At 39.1% G+C, this 26,747-nt stretch overlaps 1 protein-coding gene and 1 non-coding gene across 9 annotated transcripts in view; one reads left to right on the top strand and one right to left on the bottom strand.

Moving 5' to 3' along the window:
• Positions 1 to 26,747, bottom strand: part of AKAP13 (A-kinase anchoring protein 13) — a 347,162-nt gene that overhangs the window by 84,543 nt on the left and 235,872 nt on the right. For all 8 annotated transcript variants that reach the window (XM_032175851.2, XM_032175850.2, XM_032175859.2 and 5 more), the window contains 2 exons: positions 14,689 to 14,764; positions 8,170 to 8,306 (listed from right to left, as the gene is read on the bottom strand). In XM_032175851.2, coding sequence (XP_032031742.1) covers positions 8,170 to 8,306; positions 14,689 to 14,764 — 213 coding nt within the window. The remainder of the gene's footprint in view (positions 1 to 8,169; positions 8,307 to 14,688; positions 14,765 to 26,747) is intronic.
• Positions 2,500 to 2,607, top strand: LOC116482657 (U6 spliceosomal RNA). Its single transcript, XR_004251938.1, has one exon. It is a non-coding gene; the product is annotated as a U6 spliceosomal RNA (small nuclear RNA).

The following is a 26,747-nucleotide window of genomic DNA, read 5'->3' on the forward strand; positions in this document are numbered from 1 at the left end:
TCAGTCCTGGCAATGAGGTCTTTGATAAAGTGATGATGCTCTTTCCTGGCTAACTTCTAGCGCCTAACAGGTTCTGTGTAACTTTGTTCTAGTAGCCTGACATTTTCTACTTGTTGAAACATACCAGTGGCTGGGCGCGGTGGCTCACGCCTGTAATCCCAGCTACTGGGGAGGCTGAGGCAGGAAAATGTCTTGAACCTGAGAGAGAGCGAGGGAGGGAGATACTAGAACACAGAATTTGATGGGTGAGGGAAAGATGAGCTTCACGGTACCCAAAAGGCCAAAAGAGGTGTCTAAGAGATGCTTGATCATACTCAAGATGTGGACACTGTCTTAATAGCTATTTTGCACTCTTATGGGATGGGGGCAGGCAACAGGGAAGGGCATTCTGTAATTCTTTTTCCCTTTTTCACAATATTTTCCTAATTAGTCTACTCAATGTTTTAATTAAGGGTAAAAAAAAATTTATCGTTCTTCAAGAAAGAGAAAAAAATTATGAAAATCTTTCGGCTTTAGAATAGAAAACAAGCTCTATACTATAAGGAGACCCGTTTTAAAGGTTTGATGTAATAGTTCAAAAGCACACTACCTTCTAAAAGCACCCTTTCTACCTTTTGGGCTTGATCTCACAAGCTAATAAGGCTTTCTTTTTCCAGTTCTGTGGAGTCCAGTTTCCTAGATTGTTTTTTAAGTAATGTATGAAATGGGAATGAGAGAGAAGATGCATGGGGATCACTGGCCAGGTCAAACTGAGGCCTAGATTTTCCAGTGGACTCAGGCATTATTAGCAGAATCAAGATTTGAACCCAGGCTGATTTCAACTCAAATTGCCCTATTCTGGTATCTCAATCATCTTTTTAAAACCCTGTAAGAACAAGATATCAAAGTCAGTATCAGAAAAGTCCCTTCACTGGGTCACTCTGTAAAATAAAACTATGGTTAACCAAGTAAATTCTAAATTACGGTGGGTATTATTTTAAAATTAAATAACTGACTATGCTTGTTGAGTGAGGGACTCGGGGGTTTCCTTAAGGGGTCCTATTCACGGAGCAACTCTCCATGGACAAGAACAATGTAAATGGTCTCATGAATGTCTCGGCTTTCTCACTGTACTGGGTTGAACAGTGTCCTCCTCAGATACATGTCCTCCTCAGAATGTGACCTTATTTGGAAAGAGGGTCTTTGCAGATGTAATTGATGAGGTTATACTGGAGGAGGGTGGGTCCAAAATGTCCCCAGATCCAACATGAATGGTGTCCCTGCAAGAGGAGAAGAGACACAAAAAGACACACAGGAGAGAATACCACGTGAAGACAGAGAGATTGGAGTGCAGTGTATACAACCCAAGGAACACCAAGGACTGTGAACAAGCACCAGAGACTAGGAGAGAGACCATTTTCTCTCAGAGCCCACAGAAGGAAAGCAGCCCCACTGACATGGTGATTAGGATCTCCAGCCTTCAGAACTGGGACCAAGTAAGTTCCTGTTGTTTTCAGCCACCCAGCTTCCAGTAGTTTGTTCCAGCAGCCCTAGGAAGCTAATATACTCATGCTTAACTGCCTAAATGTCTAATTCTCAAAATAATACCAAGGCACAAACAGAATGAACGCCAATAAAGCAAAATGTATAACAAGCCTGTTCTAAAACACACAAAAAAGGCTTCGAGGCAAACAAAAATTTTGAGTTAAAGTTTCCATTTATTAATTTACCATATAGCCTTCTTACAAGTTAGCTCTTCTTAGTTTGGAAATAACTCACAGACAGTTATACAGGTGCTTCTTCACTCTGGCATCCAATCTTGGAAGGATTTTGCCTTGAAAAAAAGGCCTGCTATCTCTGGCACTTAACTAATCTGAAGTTTATAAAACAACCATCTACCCTTTTGAGAGTCATTAAAATAAGGTGGGAAAATCTTTGGTGGCCTGTTTATACACATTTTAAAAACAAAGAGATCTGTCTAGAATATATTTTCAACACAAAGCCTTTCTTCCCAATATGTGCTTTTAACTCTGATCTCACTGAAACTACATGATTTCTACAGTCTTGCGCATCTGGTAAGAATAAAGTTCACACAGAATAATATTATTATACTCAGTATTTTTACTGCAGTATGCAGCTCTTACTATGAATTGGTGGTTATTACTTGAAAAAGGAAAACAAAACATCACTGATGAAAATGTAAAATGGTACAACCACTTGGGAAAAGATCTGTTTCTTAGCAAACTAAACCTATACGTACCATATAATCTAACAATTTGAATCCTAAGTATTTCTCAAGAGAAATGATATTATTTAGATTCCATTTATACGAAGTTCTGAAACAGAGAAAACTAATCTGTGGTGGGAAAACAATTAAGACAGCTGCTGCACTGAGAGGGTGTGAATGGAGACTGACTGAGAAGAGACATGAAGCAACTCCAAAGCGATGCTTATAGTCTGTACCCTGCTGCAGGCTGTGTACGAAGGTGAATGAAGGCTTCTATCAAAAGTCACTGATGGGTGCTCACTTCAGTAGCACATACACTAAACTGGAACAATGCACAGAAGATTAGCATGGCCTCTGTGCAAGGATGATGCACACATTCGTGAAGCAGTCATTAAATTTTTTTTTTTAAAGTCACTGACTGGTACCCTCAAGATTGTACATTTCACTGTATGTAAATTTCACCGAAAAACCCAACCAGCCTATAAACAAATACTGAATTTTAAGTGTTCAGAGGTGAAGTATATTGATATTTGTAACTTACCTCAAAGAATTTAGGCAAACTGGGTGGACAGAAGGATGGACAGATATATAGTTACAAAATAGAGCAAATACAATTAAAAGTTAATTGTAGGATCTACGTAGTGGGTATATGGGTGTTCACTGTACAATTCTCCAAATTTTCTATATGCCTCAATATATTCTTTTTTTTTTTTTTGAGACGGAGTCTTTCTCTGTCCCCCAGGCTGGAGTGCAGTGGCGCGATCTCGGCTCACCGCAACCTCCACCTCCTGGGTTCATGCCATTCTCCTGCCTCAGCCTCCCGAGTAGCTGGGAAAACAGGCGCCCGCCAACACGCCCGGCTAATTTTTTGTGTTTTTAGTAGAGACGGGGTTTCACCGTGTTAGCCAGGATGGTCTCGATCTCCTGACCTCGTGATCCGCCCGCCTCAGCCTCCCAAAGTGCTGGGATTACAGGCTTGAGCCACCGCGCCCGGCTTGCCTCAATATATTCTTAATAAAAGGTTGGGAAAAATGCCTGATTGGCTTTCTTAGCCAGAGTTACATCATACAGCTATGGATACATAAGTGTATACAGAGGTATAAACATTATAAACATAAAATTACAAAACTGCTGCATACTTTATATCTTATTACTATACTTGAAGAAATCATGCTTAATACTGCCAAAATACTGATCCTGTAATCTCCATTTATTCCCAAATATTTATTATTATTATTTGTAATAATACACAAGGCACTCTACTATGTGCCTTGGAAAATTATGGCTCACATTTTAAACACCTAACACATGCCAACCATTTAATCCATTTATGTTCAATATTTTAAGAAAAGTACCTGATTACAAGCATTACCACTGGTTCACAGTTTTAAATTTTTAATAATTTCAGCACTTGTGCATAGGCAATTGTAGTTTGGTGTTTTTTGTTTTTTTTTTTTGAGACGAGTTTCACTCTGTTGCCCAGGCTGGAGTACAGTGGCACGATCTCGGCTCACTGCAACCTCCACCTCCCAGGTTCAAATGATTCTCCTGCCTCAGCCTCCTGAGTAGCTGGGATTACAGGCGCCTGCCACCATGTCCAGCTAATTTCTGTATTTTTAGTAGAGATGGGGTTTCACCATGTTGGCCAGGCTGGTCTCGAACTCCTGACCTCCAGTGATCCGCCTGCCTCGGCCTCTCAAAGTGCTGGGATTATAGGCATGAGCCACCACGTCCAGCAGCAACTGTCGTTTTCTTAATTAGGATTCTGTAAATACATTTATTTTTATTTATTTTTAAGACAGCGTCTCCCTCTGTTGCCCAGGTTGGAGCGCAGTTGCACAATCACAGCTCATTGCAGCCTTGAACTTCAAGGCTCAAGTGATCCTCTCGCCTCTGCCTCCCAAGTAGCTGGGACTACAGACGTGTACCACCATGCCTGGCTAATTTTTAAATTTTTTAGTAGAGACAGGTTCTCACGATGTTGCCCAGGCTGGTGTCAATCTCCTGGACTCAAGCAGTCCTCCCACTTCAGCCTCCCAAAGTGTTGGGATTACAAGTGTGAACCAGCGTACCTGGCTTACATTTACTTTTATCTCGAAAAGGTTTATTATTTTAAGTAATTTTTTGGCTTGGGGATCAAAGACCTGAGAAAAATTACAACACATGAAAGAAGGATGTTCCCTTTAGGTTTTGTATCTTACATAAGTCATTTTGATTTTTTTAAATCAATTGTAGATACATCTGCTAACCTGGAGAAAAAAAATACACATAAGGGCCTTGATTTACCTCTCTTTGGGAAGACAGGCAGCAACTACTAATATTTCCTGTAGACTTTAATTATCCTTTTGGAAAGCAGAGTGGCCTAGATCATGTATATTTTATAATCATACTTTCTCTATTAGCTAGTGCCAAAAAGAATCCTAGGATTTCTTTTCACTTTAAAAATAAATCTAAATTTTATGCTACTGATTAAAGACCTTAGGAACCCACACATATTCATGAGAATAAACGTGAAGCTCATAACACTCACTAAAGAGTCATTTACCAGGAGGCATACTGAAAGGAAAGACAGAGTTAAGGTGAAAAGGTCACGACAAACATTACGGGCTGTTAAAGACCTCTATGAGGCCAGAGACACAAATGGCTGCAGGAAGTGACCTCATGTACCACTCATGGTTCACAGAAAAAGATGTTGCAATGTCTTGCCTAAAGATTATTTTTTAGAGATGGAGAAGAGGGTTAGAACCTGGGAACAAACTGCAAGACATTTTGATATTTTGCATAGCACACTCTGTGGGTGACCACTGAGGAAGACTTTTAAGGAAGCAGCTGATGGCCTATCTGCCAGTGCCACACTTTTATTTAATCACTGGCTATTAGAGTAGGTTTGGGGAGGTTGAGAGTAAAATAAAAAATGAACAGATTTTAAAGTCAGGCCTAGATGCAAACCTCAAGTTGGCTGCTCACCCACTAAGTAATTTTGGATGCATTTCTTTACCCATCAGTGCCTCTGTTTCCTCAAGAGCATAAAACCACCTACTCGTCAGGATTGCTGGGCAGACAAACGGAGATCAAATATTTCAAAAATTTAGTTCAGTACCTACTGTACAGTAAGTATCCTGTCAATATTAGTCTCTCTCCTTTTTGTAAGTCAGCCCTTGGTTTTATTAATGCTAGAGCAAACATTTATTGCAAAGCCTCTCCTGGTCACAGGCTACTTCGGTAGAGCAAAAACACTAAGAGAAAAATCCTCCCCATCTCTTCTCAGGCCATTTAGACATTCTCAAGCATGCATGAAGAGGTGAAAGTGAAGCTACCATTTCTGCTTTTCCCTAAGTAGTCTAGTATAAAATGTAGGTGTTATTTATTTACTTACTTATTTTTGAGACAAGGTCTCGCTCTGTCGCCCAAGCTGGAGTGCAGTGGTGCCATCACGGCTCACTGTAGCCTTAACCTCCTAGACTTAAGTGATCCTCCCACCTCAGCCTCCTGAATAGCTGGGACCACAGGTGTGCACCACCATGTCCGGCTAATTTTTGTATTTTTTGTAGAGACAAGGTCCCATTATATTGGCTCAGGCTGATCTCAAACTCCTTGACTCAAGTGATCCTCCTGCCTTAGCCTCCCAAAATGCTAAGATCCACCATGCCTGGCCTCCTTCAACTTTTAAAAATTGTATCTGTCTAGTATTCTTGAAAAAAAAAATCTTCCAAATCTAGCACAGGTCATTTATATGAGCAATTTTGTAAATGGTTCTGGGAAAATAAGAAGGCAAAATATAGAAAATTCTAATTCTCCTTAGCTAGGAAAACCATTCAATTAAGTGACCAGAAGTAACTCTGAGTCTGCAGAGATGGTAACATCCAGGCACAAGCTGTCATGCACCTAGGAAGTTGCAAACAAGCATTTCTTAATGAAGACACTTCAATTTTTAAAAAACTTTTTACATTAAAATTTTCAAACATATATAAATGTTTAACAAATCTCTGTATATCCATGACCTAGTTTCAATGATTATCAACGATCCCATTTTAAAGCTGGAACTTGGAGATACTATCTAATCTGTTTATCTCAGTATGTTTTTAGCGACACCTATTTTCAGAATGGTATTCCCCTTGCGGGGAATAGAATTCCTTACAATTAAAACCTCGGAGTCACAGTGGAAATTACCTAAATTCTGATATTATAAAATAAATAAATAAAATAACATAAAACTATTGATTTCTCTTTTCCTAAGTAAAGAGAAAGGCAAATCTTCTAAATGTGGAGTTTTTACTTCATAGAATTTTTTGTCAAGTCACTATGAGTGACAATGACAGAAATCCTTAAGGTTGCATCATATTAAATAAGTCTTTCCAAAGACCTTGGGAGGACAATGAGCTCAAGAAAAAAAGTCAGGGAAGGCCAAAAATGAAAGGAAGGCACACAGGGTACATTCACAGAGGCACTGATACGCTCCTGATTCCCAAATCTTTAGGTCTCTATTCTTGTAACTTCTCTTTTTTTTTTTTTTATTTTTACTTTTGAGACGGAGTTTCACTCCTGTTGCCCAGGCTGGAGTGCAGTGTTGTGATCTCAGCTCACTTCAGCCTCGACCTCCTGGGTTTGAGCCTCAGCCTCCCGAGTAGCTGAGATTACAGGCACGCGCCACCATGCCCAGCTAATTTTTTTCTATTTTTAGTAGAGACGGGTTTTCACCACTTCCAAGCTGGTCTCGAACTCCTGACCTCAAGTGATCCACCCACCTTGGCCTCCCAAAGTGCTGCGATTACATGCATAAGCCACCACACCCAGCCTATTCTTGTAACTTCTACACAGCATCATTCACCATCTTGGACAACCTAATCACCCACTAACACAACCGCTCTCACCACTTCTCCGAGCTCATTATAAAACTAGAAGGAACCATCTTGGTAGATGCAACAGTGTTTCTGCCTCTTCACCTCCTTACCATTAAGAAAACCACTTGTGGCATATAATTGAGTAGCATTTGCCATCTCTGCTGTGGGAAAGCCCTCTATTCTTCTCAGGGGAACAAAACAGAACTTGCTGCAACTAGAAACAAACATAAGCAAAAGAAAGCAAACTGCCCCCATTCCCCACCTCCCTTAGACAGCCTCCAATTATATGCAAATGTGAGCTGATTCATGTGGAAGGGCTCCATCAAAGACATCTAGAAAGTTCCAATTAAGCAGGCTAGATGAGGATGAGTGATATGACCACACTCAGCAGGAAGCTTCAGGCCTAAACACATTAACCAGAAATGACTCTACAGCTGGTTTATAAATATGACATCATATAGTCTGAGCTGCAGTCCTTGCTGCCCACTGAGAACTGTTCACTGTCATCTGACTTAGTTAGTTCTAAAGGAACTTCCATTTCTTTTGACTCCCAAGTGAGCTTCAAAATCTGCATTTAAATAGCCACAATTTCACATTAAATAACTTTGGCCAATGCTTTTTTCTTTCCTTTTTTTTTGTTTTTGGAGACAGAGTCTCGCTCTGCCGCCCAGGCTGGAGTTCAGTGGCGGGAACTTGACTCACTGCAACCTCCGCCTCCTGGGTTCAAGTGAGCACGCCCAGCTAATTTTTATATTTTTAGTAGAGGTGGGGTTTCACCATGTTGGTCAGGCTGGTCTCGAACTCCTGACCTCAAGGGGTCCACCAACTTCAGCCTCCCAAAGTGTTGGGATTACAAGCGTGAGCCACCATGCCCAGCCCAATGCCTTTTTCTAAACCCTGGTAATCAATCTCGCGCTTCCTTCTCCAAGAGAACATTTGAATGCCTCTCAGAGTGAGTGAGGCCCTACAGGGCTAGCTGGATCACAACTTACTAGCAGGAGTTAACATATTTAGGGAAACAGGAGAGCACAAGAGGGGAAAAAGGTTGGAAAAGAGTTCGGGAAGCCCAAATAGGAACACGAAAGCCGTGGGACAAAAATGAAAGGAAGGTCCACACAATACCTTTGTGAAGATGATGCTGTCCATGTCATCACTGGGTGAGTGAAAGAGGTCAAAATCACTCCCAGATTCTCTTTTAAGTACACCTTGTTTTGAGGTACACTCTCTGCCCAGTCCAACATCCAGGAAGTCCTCACATTCTGAAAAAGAGAATTTATTCACCAATATTGGAAAAAAAAAAAACCCAAAAAACAAAAAAACAAAAAGAACCACTTCCTTTTCACCCCAGCAACCAGTCTTTTAAATCTCTCTCTCACTCTTTTCCTTCCCTCCTTGTTTATTTCTTTTTTCAATATTAAGAAGCTATAAAGGACACAGTCAAATTAGTAGCTCTGCTACTCCAATTCTAGGTTGAAATAGCTCCTACAGGACAATCATGCGTCTGCCACGTTTATATTAGGTACAGAAAGATAAAAGGATGATTTAGAAGCATATTCTACTTCTATTTAGATACTTGAATGGTAATGTTTTCCTCGTGGTAGTGAGGGAATTTTTTTTCTTTTGTCTTCAAAATCCAAAGTCTTTTACTAGCAACTATGTGATGGGGTTTGTTTTAAACTTATAGGTTCTACTGAATAATAAAAGAAATATAACTTTTCTTACCATAAATAGCTCTTAAATTGGGGGCGTAATGTGCCAAAGTGGAAAAATATATCATTTAGAATCTGTTTTCAGTTCAATAACTAGAACAGGGGCCCTGGCAAGCCAGAGGGAGGGGTCTGTGACAGAAATACCACCTTGGTACATCGAGGAAGCCTAAAACCTTAGTAGCTTGAAATAAGCAAGGTATTCTCTCTTATTAACTTTGCTTTTTTGTTTTGTGTTGTTTATTTTGAGACAAGTTCTCATTCTGTTGCCCAGGCTGTACTGCAGTGGCACGATCTCAGCTCACTTCAACCTCCGCCTCCTGGGCTCAAGCAATCCTCACACCTTAGCCTCCCAAGTAGCCGGGACTGCAGGCACATGCCACCAAGTCCAGTTTATTTTTTGTAAAGATGGGGTTTTGGCATGTTGCCCAGGCTATTAACTTTGTAAACAAAAGTGACATGTGACTGGGTACCAATACGGTTAAAGAGATTTGTGGATGGTGAAACCAAGAACCCAAATCCATTACTGAGTGGATATGAGCTTCCTTCAAGAAGTTTTTGCAACTTCCACCTCCTGGGTTCAAGCGATTCTCCTGCTTCCGCCTCCTGAATAGCTGGGAATACAGGCACGTGCCACCATGCCTGGCTAATTTTTTTTTTTTGTATTTTTAGTAGAGATGAGGTTTCACCATGTTAGCCAGGATGGTCACCATCTCCTAACCTTGTGATCCGCCTGCCTCAGCATCCCAAAGTGCTAGGATACAGGCGTGAGCCACTGGGCTTGGCCCTAAGAAGTTTTAAAGATAAAAGTCATGGCCGGGCATGGTGGCTCAAGCCTGTAATCCCAGCACTTTGGGAGGTTAAGCCAGGCAGATCACCTGAGGCCAGGAGTTCGAGAACAGCCTGGCCAACATGGTGAAACCCCGTCTCTACTAAAAATACAAAAAATTAGCCAGGCATGGTGGCAGGTGCTTGTAATCCCAGCTACTTGGGAGGCTGAGGCAGAAGAATCGCTTGAACCTGGGAGGCGGAGGCTGCAGTGAGCCAAGATCACACCATTGCACTCCAGCCTAGGTGACACAGGGCAACTTCATTTCCAAAAAAAAGGATAAAAGTCATGCATCTCTGTTTTTGTAAGCAAGTTAATGTGTTATTTGGACAACTAGGTAGGCATGCTTTTTCAAATTTGTAGGTGATACTAAGTGATGAGGGACAGGGCAGGAAACCTGGCTATCTAGGAGTTAAAGAGAACTCCACTTGGAGGTTTTGGGGGAAGCAAATTCAAGAGGAACTGACAGTATAAGGTGATGACAAAACCAAAGAAACACTAATAGTTTTAGTCTCTATTAGTAAATAGTACACTGGCATCCAAAACGGGGACAGTCCTGTCACTATGCGCCATCCAGACCACAACATCAGGATTGTACTTGTTCCTAAATAATATCTAAAGTAGAACACTGACAAACAAAAATGTGTATGTAGTAATGGGGTCATGACAGTCAAAACATCTGAGATACATTCAGCTTACCGAGGAGCCTGAAGAAAATGTGCCTGAAGGCTGCCACAGATTCCCTCTGTGCTGCTCCAGAGGCAGAACAAAGACCAGTGAGTGTGAGCCACAGAGCTTCACTAAAACGGGGCTTCTTGGCAATAGGTTGGGTGGCCCATAAAGTAGTGACTATCACTCTACCAGAAGGGTTTTGGAACAGAGAATGACTATGTCAAGATATTACAGAAAAGGTATCTGCACAGAGAGGGAAGTCAGGGTTGGACTAGATAACTTTCAGTGTCTCCTTTGACTATTAGATTCTATGCTTGGATGATAATTATGTTGTCTCTGTGTGTTGAAAGTGGGAAGAAATAGTTGTTCTAATCAACAGTTAATTAATTAGTGACAATCACTAAATTATTTGCTCTGGTAGCTTAGAGCAAGGGTCAAGGATGCATTGCATTGGTATAGGTCATAAATCACTTGCCAATAAAATTACTTTTTCTACTAGTTAAGCATCTGGCTAAATACTGGGGAGTATCCAAATAAAAAGAAATGTTTAGTGTTGGGGGGAAGCAGTTCACTGTCTTGTGGCAAAAATGAACATATTAGAAGACAATTTCAACAAAGAATTACAAAAAAAAAAAAAAATGCCATAGGAAGTGAGACAGGGCTCATGGATGAATCTGAAAATCTTTCAGTTAAAGAAAAAATCACCTTAGTCTGTTTCAGTCTTGGTTCAAACTATTTCGGAGTGTGTTAGTTCAATGGGAACAGCCCTGCCTTTAACAGACTGGAAACTATGGGTATTCTGGAGGTTTTTTGTGTTTTTTTTTTTTCACATTTCCTAGAGTATGTAGTAACCTAGGAGGAGTTGGTGGGTGTGATCTATTCCTTCTCCTTTCCCCACTCGAAAAAATAAAAAAATGCCTTTCCGTGGTTGAGGGAAAAATAGAGGGGCTGGCCAAGAAAAGAAAGGGCTGTCACAGCAACTACGCTGAGCTGCTCGCTGTCCAGCTGGCCCTCTAACAGACCACGTCCAAATTCCAGACTGGAAAACAAACTAGCTCACGATATTCGAATGGAAAATTCATGAGGAAGATCCAGAGTCAGTCCTGGTAGGAATACCTCACCCAGAAAATAAATTCAAGCCAGCACCACAAGGGATAACAAACCAAGTTTGGGATGAGAGTCTGCTCTCTGAGATAAAGCTGACTGTTGAGGTGGGAAAGAGGGAAAAGTACAGAAAGAAGGGCTAAGATGGAGAGAGAGGGACCGTAAACCATTATAACCCCCTAACGCCATGAGGTGGGGGGAGGTGGGGGGAATCCCTAAAGGCAGAGCTAATCCACACCCGGTGTCACATGAATTGGTAAGTTTTCAAAATTAATAAAATCTTTTCTTTCTTCCTGTATGTCCCCTTCCTACTGAATAAAGGGGAGCGGCATATCTAAGTGTAAACAAGAGTAAAGAGCTCTGGTTTTCGAGTTAGACTAATCAGGCTTAAATCTAGGTCTGACTACTTAATAGAAGAAAAATTCCAGGCAAGAAGTAATTTCACCCCTCTCAGTTGCCATTTCCATAACAGTGACAAGAGATGATTAGTACTTCCCTAAAGGAGTCATAGTGACAGGAATAATTAATACACATAGTAACCAGAACTCTGGTTTCCAGCACATAGCAGGTGTGTGATATATGTGTCTAATGAAGTTAAGGCTTCATTAACTTTTAATGTATGATTCAGTAAGTATCCAGATGACAGTACCTTAAAGGTGGACATAGGTAGGGCCAGTCCCATTTTATGAGCCATATGTAAATCTGTCTATAATTTTTGTGTACTGAGCTATTACTTTTCAGAAGCTAACAGAATACAAACTTTTTAAAAGGTGTTATCTAGTCATTTGGGTTTAAAACGACATATACGCCAACAAACTGTTGCTGGGGAAGGGCTGGAAAACACACTGCTGACATGCAGTGGGCTCTGTTATGTCACACTAATCACAATTCTATCTTGTAATTTATCCATTATTGAAGAGTATACAAAGTGATTTTAAAAGACAGTATCTTGGCCAGGCGTGGTGGCTCATGCCTGTAATCCCTTTGTAAGCACTTTGGGAGGACGAGGCGGATGGATCACGAGGTCAGGAGATTGAGACCATCCTGGCTAATACGGTGAAACCCCATCTCTACTAAAAATACAAAAAAAATTAGTCGGGTGTGGTGGCAGGCGCCTGTAGTCCCAGCTACTCAGGAGGCTGAGGCAGGAGAATGGCGTGAACCTGGGAGGCGGAGCTTGCGATGAGCCGAGATTGTGCCACTGCATTCCAGCCTGGGTGACAGAACAAGACTGACTTACTTACTTACTTACTTTACTTACTTACTTACTTTACTTACTTACTTACTTACTTATTTATTTATTTATTTATTTATTTATTTATTTATTTATTTGAGATGGAGTCTTGCTCTGTCGCCCAGGCTGGAGTGCAGTGGCGTGATCTTGGCTCACTGCAACCTCCACCTCCCGGGTTCAAGTGATTCTTCTGCCTCAGCCTCCCGAGTAGCTGGGATTGCAGAGGCGTGCCATCACACCCGGCTAATTTTTGCATTTTTAGTAGAGATGGGGGTTTCACCATATTGGCCAGGCTGGTCTTGAACTCCTGATCTCATGATCTGCCTGCCTCGGCCTCCCCAAGTGTTGAGATTACAGGCATGAGCCACCTCACCCGGCCGAAAGACAGTATCTTATTTGTTCTAATGCTATTGCTCCCTTGAGGAAGTATTTATAAAGTAAAATACAGAAACCTGCAAAACAAAGTACCTGGGATTCACAAAAACACTATGCTGAAAATCAAAATCTCAGGTCTGAAGCTCAGCAGCATAATTCTGATCTGCAATCCTGTTAAATCGAGATTTTAAAATAATTACTCTAAAAACACTAAATTGCTTATGCTTGGGGTTAGGGTGTACAGTAGGTCTACAGAATTCAAAATTGTGTCCTGGGGAAAATGTCCAGGGGTTCAAAAATTATTTCTCTAAATATAGAAATTAAACTATGATGTGTGGAGATCGTTCCTTCCTATGAATATTCGAACTGTGAGCAACCTCATTTAACCTTTACTTGGCAGAAAGTTTCACTCTTGGGTGGTTTTAATTACACTTTTAGAAAAAGCCCCAAACAGTTTAAGGAACCAAAACACAGTAGTAAGTGGTAGACGTTTAAGTAGAAGGTTCTAGGAGGCTACGTGGGGGAAGTGTCAGCTAAATCTGTGAACAGGGCCAATCTTGTAAAACTTGGACCCTGAACACAACTATAGCATAATATCCTTAACTACTCTCAAAAAATGAGACAAAAATAGAGAAAAACACTTTTCATATTTCTTTTCAGTATTTCCTTTGTAGTAAATGTCAGAGAGTTGAGAATCAGTAGGAAACTGCTCTGGAGTTAGAGGATTCAAAACCATTTGTTTTTAAATTTAATACTACTGAAGGGTATCTACATGTAAACTATTTCTAAGAAGACCTGCAAATGAAGACTAGGTAATTTTTAAAGCTGGGCAGTAAAAATTGGGAAGGCAAACAGAGGCTTGTTTGGTGAAACAGACTAAAAAACTCAGAATGCAAATTACTAGTATTCACTTAGCAGCCGTAGGAACAGGCACAGGGATTACTCATCATGTTATCTGTACTACACCCTCAAAATGAGACAGGCTACTAACACTTTACAGATGGGAGGGAGACAACAGAGCACAAAGACATTAGGGAACATACTTTACGTCACACAGAGTTAGAAGCTGGACCTGGTTTAAAAGTTGGGAATCCTAACTAACCACAAGCCATGTGCTGTGTCATTAACAAGCAAGGTCTTAAGAGCATCATAGCCTCAAGCGTTGTTAGGAATAACTCAAAGGTACTTAAGGAAAGACTTAATTCCTGACCATGCGTCCAAAGTGTAATGGTTCTCAACCTTGGGTACACAGTAGGGTAACCAAAGGAGCTTATAAAGATTTTGATATCTAGGCCACACCCCACCCAATTAAATCAGAATATCTGGAGGTAGGACCCAGGCATCAGTATATTTTTAAAGCTTATTCAGCCAGATAACTCCAATGTGCATTCAAAATTGAGAACCTCAGGTTTGGTTAACAGTATATTTATACTTTTACCAGATTAAAAATCCTATGTCATATGTATATGCACAGCACAGACGCCTTCACAAATGAATAAATCATAAAGCCACCTATGATGTCCATTGCTACCAAAATAAAATTCAGGTAATTACATGTGCTCATCTTCAACTGTAAGACAAAATGCCTACAAACCCAAATCACATATATCCCTTCCTCTGACTTATTGTACAGCATGCTAAGGAAGGGCAGATCTCCAAATAAAACGATCTGCCAGAGTGGGCCGGCAGCTCCAGAAAATGAATGGATAATCTCAGCTTACCTGGGCTCTGCTTGGAAGCCAGAAGAGATGCTGCATCAGGGCATGGCTCTATTGTACACCAGTTTTCTCGGTTTATCTGAAAGAAAAGGAAAACACTGAGTTTCAGACATTGAAGTAATGGGAGATAATTTTATAGGTGCCAGAATTATATCAACTGACCAATATTCCTATCTTTTTCTTTAATACAGGGTGAGCAAACTTATGTCAAGGGAAAAAAAATTTTTTTTCACAATATAACCACAGCAATCTATACTCAAGGATCTTAAGAGGTTGTCAATAACAATTAGGCATACAAAAGCAATAGGAAAAGATACATAAAGATGAAGGCCATAGTGTAGGCCAGGGGTAAAATTAAAAAAGTTAACAAATGAAATTGACTAAATATTAAAATACATATTTGGAGTGGCTCATGCCTGTAATCCCAACACTTTGGGAGGCTGAGGTGGGAGGATTCCTTGAGGCCAGGAGTTCAAGACAAGTCAGGCCAACATGGCGAAACCCCATCTCTACTAAAATACAAAAATTACCTAGGCATGGTGGTGGTGCATGCCTGTAATCCCAGCTACTCAGGAGGCTGAGGCACGAGAATTGCTTAAACCCGGGAGGCAGATGTTGCAGTGAGCCGAGATCGCGCCACTGCACTCCAGCCTGGGTGACAGAGCAAGATGCCATCTCAAAAAAAACAGGCTCAAAGGGGTTGCTGAAGTAATAAAGAGCAGGACTGGTGCTGGAATGCCAAGTCTGTGTTATTCTAAAAAAGCAAATACTTCCCCCACCTCCATAAATTAAAAAAAATTTAAATATCGCCTTTACACCTCCTAACCATCTTAATATTATAATTCTCTTTGATTAAATTTTAAAAATTACCATTGAAGATTTCAATACTCCTCTCTTAGTTAATTGATAAATAGAAACAAAATCAGCAAGATAGAGAAAACTTGAAAAACCTCAACCAATTTGAGCTAACACAATATAGAACACTCCACCCAATAATAGCATAAGAAACATTCTTCTCAAGTGCACTTGGAATGTTCATATTCTATCACATAAAACAAACCTCAAATAAAACAAACATATACTGTAGCACAAAACAAGTCTTAAATATAAGAGAATTAAAATAATAAAAAGTATGCTCTGTGATCACAACAGTATTAAATCAGAAATCCAAAACAAAAGATACTTGGGAAAAACTCAAATATTTGAAAAAATTTTTAAAAACTTCTAAATAGGCTGGGCGCGGCGGCTCACGCCTGTAATCCCAGCACTTTGGGAGGCTGCGGCAGGCGGATCACAAGGTCAGGAGATGGAGACCATAATGGCTAACACGGTGAAATCCCATCTCTACTAAAAAAAAAAAAAATACAAAAAAATTAGCCGGGCATGGTGGCAGGTGCCTGCAGTCGCAGCTACTCAGGAGGCTGAGGCAGGAGAATGGCATGAACCTGGGAGGCGCAGCTTGCGTTGAGTGAAGATCACGCCACTGCACTCCAGCCTGGGTGACAGAGATTAAAAAAAAAACAAAACTTCTAAATAACCCAATGAAAGTAGAAATATTAAGAAAAAGAAGAAAATACTCTGAATTGAATAAAAATTAAAACACCACATATAAAAATTTGTGGATATAACTAAAGCAGTGCTAACAGCAATATTTATAACATTACATGCCTATATTAGAACATAAGGTTTCAAATCAGTAATCTAAACTTCTACCTTATGAAACTAGAAAAAGAGGAGTAAATTAACCCAAAGCAAGCAGGATAAAGAAAATAAAGAACAGAAATCAATTAAATAGAAAACAGAAGAACAGTAAAATCAATGAAACCAAAAGCTGGTTCCTTATAAGGGTCAATAATATCAATAGAACTCTGGCGAGGCCAATCAAAAAAGAAAAGCTACAAATGACAGGAATCAGGAATTACAGTGCGACACCATTACAGATCCTATATACTGAAAAAATAAATATTATGAACATTACTGCAATAAATTCATCAAGTTGGATGAAATAGTAGCATTCCACATGATACTATACAAACTACCAAAATTCACTCAAGAAAACATAGATAATCTAAATAGCCTTATTCTATTAAAGCAATTGAGTCCATAGTTTAAAACTTTATTACAAGGAAAACTTCAGGCCTAGATGACTTCAGTGGTGAATGCTACCAAACATTTAAGAAAGAAATGTCAACTCTACACAAGCTCTTACCGAAAACAGAAGGAAAGTATTTACAATGCAGCTCATTTTATGAGCCTAGCATTACTCTGAAATCAAAACCAGACAGATACAAGAAAACTATAGCTCAATATTCCTCAGGAATATAGATGCAAAAAACCTTAACAAAATTTTAGGTTAATGGAATCTGCAATATATATCATGAGCAAATGGGTTCATCCCAGGAATTTAAGGTTGGTTTAGCACTTGAAAAATCAGTTTATTAACAGACCAAAAAACTCACCAACTAATGATCATCATTAGATGAAAAGAATTTGGGGCCGGGAGTGGTGGCTCATGCCTGTAATCCCAGCACTTCGGGAAGCCAAGGCAGGCAGATCACTTCAGGGCAGGAGTTCAAGATCAGCCTGGCCAACATGGTGAAACCACGTCTCTACTAAAACTACAAAAATTAGCCAGGTGTGGTGGTGGGGCTCTGTAATCCCAGCTACTAGGGAGCGTGAGGCACGAGAATCACTTGAACCCGGGAGGCAGAGGTTGCAGTGAGCCATGATTGTGCCACTGAACACCAGCCTGGGTAACAAAGCAAGAATCTGTCTTAAAGGAAAAAAAAAAATCAGCAAAATTCAACATCTATTCATGATAAAAACTCTCAGAACACTAGGAACAGAAAGGAAACGACTCAACCTGACAAAGGCATCTATAAAAAACCTATGATTCACATTATATTTACTGGTGAAAGACTGAAGGCTTTCATTCTGAGATCAGTAACCAAAGATGTCCATTTTCATCACTTTTATTCAACAATATTCTGGAGGTCCTAGCCAGTACAGTAAAGCAGAAAAAGAAAGAAAACGTATACCATTGGAAAGGAAGAAGTGAAACTTGGTTTATTCACAAATGGCGTGACTGCCTATGTAGAAAATCCTAAGGAATCTATAAAAATACTGGAATAAATAATGTATTAATAAAAGCAAGGTTGCCAGACACAAAGTCAACATACTAGCAATGAGCAATTAGAAATTGAAATTAAAAATAAAAGCAATACCATTTACAAAAGCCTCAATAAATATAAAATAATTAGGGATAATTTTAAGAAAATATAAGTAAGACTCATACTCTGAAGCCTTTATAAAACACTGTTGAGAAAAATTAATGCAGACTTAAATAAATACAGAGATACCATGAGATCAGAAGACTCAATACAGTTGTTAATTGTCCTCAAATTGATCACTACATGATTTCAAGACTTACTATAAAAGCTGCACTAACCAAACCAGTGTGATATTAAACGGCAGACATACAGATCAATGGCAGAGAAGAGAGAATCCACAAACAGACCTTCACAGGTATGGCCCACTGATTTTTGACAAAGATGCCAAGATATTTTAATGAGGAACATAGTCTTATGAACAAATGATGCTATAACGACTGGATACTAATACGTAAACAAATAAAACTCTCCAAGATCTAAAATCTTACACCAAACCTTACCACCTATAAAAATGAACTCAGGATACATTATACATCTAAATGTTCAACCTAAGACTATAAAACTCCTAAAGAAGACAGAGGGAAACACTTTTATGGGATCTTCGGTTACACAAAGATTTCTTAAATAGTACATTTTTTAAAACATGAGAAAAAAGATAAATCTATGTCAACCTTAAAAACTTTTACTCCTCAAAAGCCATTGTTAGGAAAACAAAAAGGCAAACTAAAAACTGAAGGAAAATATTTATAAAACAATTATCTGCTAAGAACTCCTACCCGGACTATTTAAAAATAAAAGAAACTCTCACAATGCAGTAACAAAGCAACATAATTTTTTAAATGGGCAAAAGATTTGAATAAACATTTTATTTAAAAAGATATACGAAAGGCAGATAAGCAAAAAAAAGATATCCAGCATCATTAATCCACAGGAAAATGTAAATTAAAATCACAAGGACATACCAACAGACATCCATTACAACAGTCAAAATTTGAGACTGATAATACCAAATGTTGGTAAAGATGTGGAGCAACTACAACACAGAACTGTTGCTGAAAGAATGCAAGATAGTATAGCCATTTTGGGAAAGCAGTTTAGCAGTTTTTTATAATGTCAAACATATACTTACATACAACATAGCATCCCATTCATTTACTGAAGAAGAATCAAAACCTACTGTCACACAAAGACTTGCACTGGAATTTTTAAAGCACTTTAATTCATGAGAGCTCCAAACTAGAAACAGCCCAGATTGCCATCAAACGGTAGATGGATAAGCAAATTGTAATATATCCATACAATGTTATAGATTCACAGTAAGAAGAAATGAACTGCTGATACAAACAACATGGATGAATCTCAAGAGTATTATGCTAAGTTAAAAAAAAAAAAAAAAAAAAAAGCCAGACTCAAAAGACTACCTATTGTATGGTTCTATCTATGCAGTATTTAGAAAAGGCAAACCTACAGTAGCAAGAAAACATTAGTGATCAGCAGAGACTGAAGGAGAAGACTGACTACAGGGAGACAGAACGCAACTTCTGAGCTGACAGAAATGTTCCTATTATGATGCGGTAGTAATTACACAATTTAAATATTTGTCAAAGCTCACCAAACTATAAACTTATATTGGTTAATTTTGTTGTATGGAAATTTATACCAGAATAAAGCTGAAAACAAATACATTCTCAAAAACAGAAGTATAAAATATAAAATAAATTTGTCTTCACAATTCCCACGCACCTTAACATTATAACCCTTTAATCATTAAAACTGACATACTCAGATGTAATTCTAAATAATATGAGCGGAAATATCTAAACAAACTACTAAGTAGTTGTGAATATTTGTATGCTCAAAGACAGAAGCCTTGATTTTATTCAATAACCTCTGAAATATATTTCTGATCACTTTAGTGAGAAGATTAAACTCTTCTGCTGATAAAGATCAACAGTTTTGCTGTATATGCTAAGTGGCATAAGGCAGAAAGCCAGGGGACATTTTGTCAAATTACAACTGTTTGACAATAAAATGAATGAAAGGAATTAAACTGCTTGCAAATAACCAGGCAAACTAGAACCACATGAAACAAAACACTTTATCATTTGCTCTGTTCAGCTATTTTACTATTACAGAGAGGAAAAACAGCAGGAGTCAGGGGCCATCAAGGTTTCAGTTCCTGGTGTGTTACAAAATGATGCCAAAAATGTAAAAGTAATCCTGAATGGAACTGAATCTTCAGCAGGTGCCCTGGGATTACACTTATTAAAAAATATCCTTTCTGAAATGTACTTTAAGGTATACACAATAAGGAAGTAACCACAAATTTTGTAACTTTACCAACACCCTATCCACATCTTTCAAAGAATTGAAACACATTTTCTTCTAAAAAAAACAAAAAAAAAAAGCCGGGCACAGTGGCTCATGCCTGTAATACCAGCACTTTGGGAGGCAGAAGCAGGTGGATCACGAGGTCAGGAGATCGAGACCATCCTGGCTAACACAGTGAAACCCCGTCTCTACTAAAAATACAAAAAAAATTAGCCAGGTGTGGTGGCGGGCGCCTGTAGTCCCAGCTACTCGGGAGGCCGAGGCAGGAGAATGGCGTGAACCCGGGAGACGCAGCTTGCAGTGAGCCGAGATTGAGCCACTGCACTCCAGCCTGGGCAACAGAGCGAGACTCAAAAAAAAAAAAAAAAAAAAAAAAAAAAAAAAAAAGAAAAGAAAAAGTCATTCAGAGAATTTTCTCTTATTTTGAAACTGCATTTCATTTGAAATCAGCCAAATTTTACTTACTGTGAAATAAGATTCTCTGCTAACAGAACCACTGTACTGCAATACAAAACTACACTTTTAGGCTGGAAGGGAAAAAATTACTTCCCCCACCGCCCCTATTATTCTTGTAATAAGAAGAGGCTGCATGAATACAGCAACAAGTTTAGATAGTTAACAGAAATAAAAGAGCTCAGATGATTCTTTAGTGATAAGTAAAGCATCTGGAAATGAACTACTACGAATTACCATATTACTGTCTCCTACCTTGACCTTCAACAAGTTTTTTGGCCAACATTTTAGAAAACCCTATTAAAATTCTATTTCTGCCGGGTGCGGTGGCACAGGCCTGTAATCCCAGCACTTTGGGAGGCCGAGGCAGGCGGATCACAAGGTCAGGAGTTCGAGACCATCCTGGCCAACATAGTGAAACCCCGTCTATACTAAAAAAATACAAAAATGATCTGGGCGTGGTGGCACGTGCCTGTAGTCCCAGCTACTTGGGAAGCTGAGACAGGAGAACCGCTTGAACCAGGGAGTCAGAGGTTGCAGTGAGCCAAGATGGCGCCACAGCACTCCAGCCTGGCGACAGAGCAAGACTCCGCCTCAAAAAAAAAAAAATTCTATTTCTTAGAATACTCTTCATTACCTTCTCAATACCACATGTCATTCCATAGCCAATGAGTAAAGTGAACATTATTTGCTTTGACTATGCAAGCAACTAAGACTCTCTATACTTTTCCTGTCATTTTAGGTACACTTGTTACATAAAGTGAGTTTCACATTTTACAAAATTATATACAATAAACACATACTACTAGAACAAAATTAAAGTTAAATATCTTTAAGTAAATATACTAATTTCTGAGTAACAGTGATGAGAACATATTCATGTTGGGAAACAATTCTCCATGTTCCTCTTGCATTTCTGCAGGTTCTGTCAGCAAAAGTCCTGATGGCCCTTTTATTCTAGACTATCTTTTCAAGACTGTTTGTATATCAAACATCCTTAGAAGATAAAAATATTGTTTCCTTCTGAAGCAAAGGGCAGGTTTGTTTCTGTCCAGTATAATAAAGATAATGTCTCAGTCAAGGGCAAAGGTCACACAGGCTTACTGTCCACTGTATAAAAATTCAGATTTCTTCAGGTTTAGATTTCTCAGCTATGACACAGCATCAACCTGGACCCTTTCGTGTTGCCTGCATAGGGCTTAGGAAGCAAGGAGAACCAACAAGAAGGTGATGCTGATGCTGCTGGCTATGCAATGAGTAATACATTTATCTGTCTCTGACCCTAGAATCCCATGACTTCAGCCAGCACCCATGAAACTGTGTCAGGATGTAAGTTAACTTGCCAGCTTGCAAGTACGGTAAAATTTCAGATCCACCACATTAACAATTAGTAATTGTTTAATTAATATTAATTAATTAAATATATACTATTAATTAATAGTATATATTATATAGTATTAAAAATTTTACACACAGTGGCAGCCAAAAATCTCTTGACACGTTACACGTCTGTGGTGCAATCTCCTAATCTATTTTCAATTGGGTGGATATGTCTGAATGACCACAAAGAGACAACTTATATTCCTTTTAACTTTCCTGTGGTTTCCCAAATTTTCTTCAATGGTTATATATTTCTTTTCTTTTAAAAAAATTTATCTTGAGAAACGTATTTTGTAACAACTTCAGGCTGATACAAAAAATAGTATACACAAAAAGTAGAAAACTTTAGGTTGCAAAGACAGCACAGAAAGTTCCCATTTATCCCCACTCCCTTCCTCACCGGTTTCTCCAATGTTAACATCTTACATAACCATGACACAGTTGTCAATACTAAAAAACCAACACTGGTACATTACTATTAAGTAAACTCCAGACTTTATTTGGATTTCACTTGTTTTCCCACTAGTGTTCTCTTTCTGTTCCAGGATCCCATTCAAATTACCACATTGCATTTGGAGTGTGTGTGTGTGTGTGTGTGTGTGTGTGTGTGTGTGTGTATTATTTTGCATTTTAACATCTTTGAGATGTAATTCACATACTAGAAAACTGGCCCATTTAATGTATATAATTCAATAGTACTAGTATATTCATAGAGTTGTGTAACCATCACCACTATGTAATTTTAAACATTTTTATCTTGACAAAAGAAACCCTATATCCATTAGTAGTCATGCCTTACCCCCATCCCCTGTCCCCTAGTGCCTAAAGAGCCAGGAATCTATTTCTATCTCTACAGATTTGCTTACTCAGGACATTTCATACAAATAGAGTCACACATTATTTGGTCTTTCATGCTGGGTTCTTTCACTTAGCAAAATGTTTTCGAGGTTCACCCATGTTGAAGCATGTAACAGTACTTTACTTCTTTTATTTCCAAATAATATTCTACTGTATAGATATATCCACATTTTACTTATCTATGCATCAGTTGATGGAGATCTGGGTTGTTGTTTTTTTTCCCCCCACTTTCTGACTGTGACGAATGATGCTGCTATGAACATTCAGAGTTCTTGTGTGGACATGTTTTCAATTCTCCTGGGTATACACCTAGGACTGGAACTGCTGGGTTACATACATGATAACTTTATGTTTAATACTTTAAGGAGATGTCAGACTGTTTTCCAAAGTGGCTGTACCATTCGACAATTTTTCTACATTCTTGTCAACACCAATTTTTGTTATCTTTTTTATTGTAGCTACCACAGTAGGTGTGACATGGGTGCTCATCCTGAGTTTTTTTTTTTTTTTAATGGAAAATATTTTAAAATCTATTGTTACTTTCTAGAAAAGGAAGATAGTGTGAAGATGTAATGCTTGCCATGCTGGGATGTTTCTATCCTTCTTCTGTTTTGTAAAAATTGTGTTAAGTATCTTCTATATAATAAACACTGTACCAAGCCTTAAAAGCAGTAGTAGTAAAATAGCTTGTCCTCAAAGAACTCACAGCTTACATGTGAGATGTGAAAATGTTAGGTCGGTCGATAAGCCTACCACAGCATTTTGCATAGTTGACAATGAAATGTGTGTTCACTTGGACAATGCATGCTGTAATTAATAGAGATGGGAATGACAGTGAATGGAACACTATATTGCATACAGTATTTTCAGTGCTACATATGTTTCTGGTTGGGTCACAAATGTTATATATACAGAGACACTGAGCCAGAGTAACAATTTTCCATTGTAGTTCAGTGTGTGTGTGTGTGTGTGTGTGTGTGTGTATGTGTGTGTAAAACAGAGAATAGAGAAGTCAGAGATGGCACACACCAGTGTCTAAGAGCCAGAGAACTTGGGAGATTAGAGCTTCACAGAAGCTGCTGCAGAGAAGTCAAAGCAGATACAAAACAAAAAGAAGTTACTGAATTTGGCAACTGTGAGCTCAGGAGTTCAAGACCAGCCTGGGCAACATGGTAAAACTCTGTCTCCACAAAAAATACAAAAATTAGCTGGACATGGTTGTGGGCACCTGTAATCACAGCTACTCAGGAGGCTGAGGTGGGAGGCTGGCTTGAGCCTGGGAGGTGGAGGTTTCAGTGAGCCAAGACAGCACTGCTGTACTCCAGCCTGGGCGACACAGCCAGACACTGTCTCAAAAAAAAAAAAAAAAAAAAAAAAAAAAAAAAAAAAAAAAAATCTTTATATATTTTTTATTTTATTAAAAACCCACCCATAGATTTGACCTTTTTACAGACCCGTGAGAAGGCATGTTGCCATTTTAGAGAGGAAGAAAACATACTTAAGTGAGGCTTGGTGATTTGTGGAGAGTATACATGTAGATGAACTATATTGTATTCATAGCTTTATCTGCTCAAAAGACCATAGCTTCCTGAGAACAAAATCACCATCTATTTAACGGATCTCCCCAGTGAGTAGTAAGTGCATGGTTCATGGTGGATGCTTAATGAATAATCTTTGAATTCATTATCCTCAGTGATTCTGAAGAAAAAAGTGGAGAGACTCCTTGAGGATTACAGCCCTGCTTCTCTTTATTAGACCCACAAAAAACCTGAGGCCAAAGGAGGCAAAGTAATTTGATGAAAGTAATAAATATTTCAAAACAGAGGACCCAAGGTTTCCTCACTTCCAGTCCACCACAAATTTCCCCCTCAAGAGTCTCTTCTTGTTCTTTTCCCTTTTTCTTGTTTCTCCTTTCATTTTCCCTACTTCCCTCACTTCCTTCCTTTTCAGAAAAAGAAGCTCTGTCACCCCAGGCTGGAGTACGTGGTGCAATCATACCTCACTGCAGCCTCAAACTCCTGGGCTCAAACAATCTTCCTGTCTCAGCCTCCTGGGTAGCTAGGACTACAGGCATGTGCCACCATGCCCAGTTGTTTTTTAAAATTTTTTTTGGAGAGACAGGGATCTCACAATGTTGATTAGGCTGGTCTTGAATTCCTAGCCTCAAGCAATCCTCCCACCTCGGCTTCCCAAAGCATTAGGATTACAGCCGTGAGCCACTGTGCCACCTCTTCTTATTCTTTGCTTTGTCTTAGAATTCAATAATAATTGTTTAAAATTTTTTAGTATTAAATTGAATAAGTTTGGCAAAGTGTATTTCACATCTTCAAGAAAGATTTATTGGAAAATAATCATTGTTGATTTAGACAAAAATATTTAGAAAATAAGGCATTACTGAAATGACACAAGTAAAATATGAAACAGGATACCAATTTTTCTAAATATCAAAATGCTGTAACTAAAAAAAAACTGCTGTTTGTTTGTTTGTTGCTGGCTCTGTCAATTACTAGGATCCTGTGGTTTTAATCACCAGCAGTTAACTAACAATGATGTCCTGAGGAGGCACACTGTCTCTAAGAACACAAGAAGCTTAAGCAAATCTGAGATGATACACACTTTCACGCAAGTTCTCTCTTCTGAATTAGCCTTCATTCATAAACATTTAAAAGTAAAACCCACACTGAAGAACAGTAACATTTCCGGTAATTCAGGGCTTCTGCACCAGGATTGGGAAATCTAGCAGAAGGCGGCTTCTTAACGCTATCTTGCTGTCAGCTACACACTGACACTCATCCACACAACTAGCCAGCAGCACTTACGGAGTGCTCACTTTAGGCAAGAAACCAGGCTAAGGTACAGCAATAGACAGGAAGGTGAAAAAGACATGATTCTGATTACAATTGGCATAGTAGCTCCCACAGTTTATAAGTATAATTTTAATACAAAATGCCTTGGTTTACGAAGGCTGGACGTCCCAAGATGATAGATACATACATACATCCTTGTGAGTCTATGGATTATCAGAATCAGTGAGATAGCTCCACAAACCATGGCCTGTAAGGTTGGAAACACTGATTAATTTGTGTAATACAATAGGTACACAAATAGCTAAAATCCACAAAAGAAAGTCCCCAGCATGAAAATAATTCCTGCTCAAGAATCCGGGAAAAGTTCAACAAAAGTGTTGGTATGTGAGGTAGGTTTTGAAAGTGGACAACATGCTTGAGAGAGAAAGATAGTAAGGCACGGAATTCTAGCTATACGAAAAAAAGCATGAGCAAAGCAGTTAGGACACTCCAGAGCTGGACTTCATAGCCTTTCACGTCACAGACTCCTTCAAGAATCTGCAGGAAGCCATGGAACGCTCACCAGGAACATGCACGCTACGTCACAATCGGCGGTTCTTTGCATAGCCTCATAACCCAGGTTAAAGACCTTTGCTTTTGATGTTTTTCGGGAACACAAAAAGCCCAACAGTATCCAGAAGTGGAAACTGAGCAAGGAAGAACAACAGGAGATACAGCTACAATGAATCTAGGCTTTGTTCTCTAACAAGAGTGGACCCTGCCAATCACATAAGCAAGGTAGCAAAAAGATCAGTACTATACTTGGCCAGTAACTCTAGATGTGTACAGATAAAATGGGAGAGTAGGGAGGAAGGAAACACACGGCATCTGAGGCACAAAGGCCAGTTAGGATGAGCCTGAACTAGTCTAGTCTAGAGGTAGTGTATACCTGGACTGGGGAGCACATAAAAGGTATACATCAGAGAGCTAGTACAAAGGGCAAAATTCACAGAAGTAAGAGAAAAACGGGTCAAAGATCCACAATGAAAAGATATAGGAAATCTAGAGGGAAGAAGATGATGTA

Source organism: Hylobates moloch, unplaced genomic scaffold (assembly GCF_009828535.3).
Source record: "Hylobates moloch isolate HMO894 unplaced genomic scaffold, HMol_V3 SCAFFOLD_14, whole genome shotgun sequence".
Taxonomy (NCBI): domain Eukaryota; kingdom Metazoa; phylum Chordata; class Mammalia; order Primates; family Hylobatidae; genus Hylobates; species Hylobates moloch.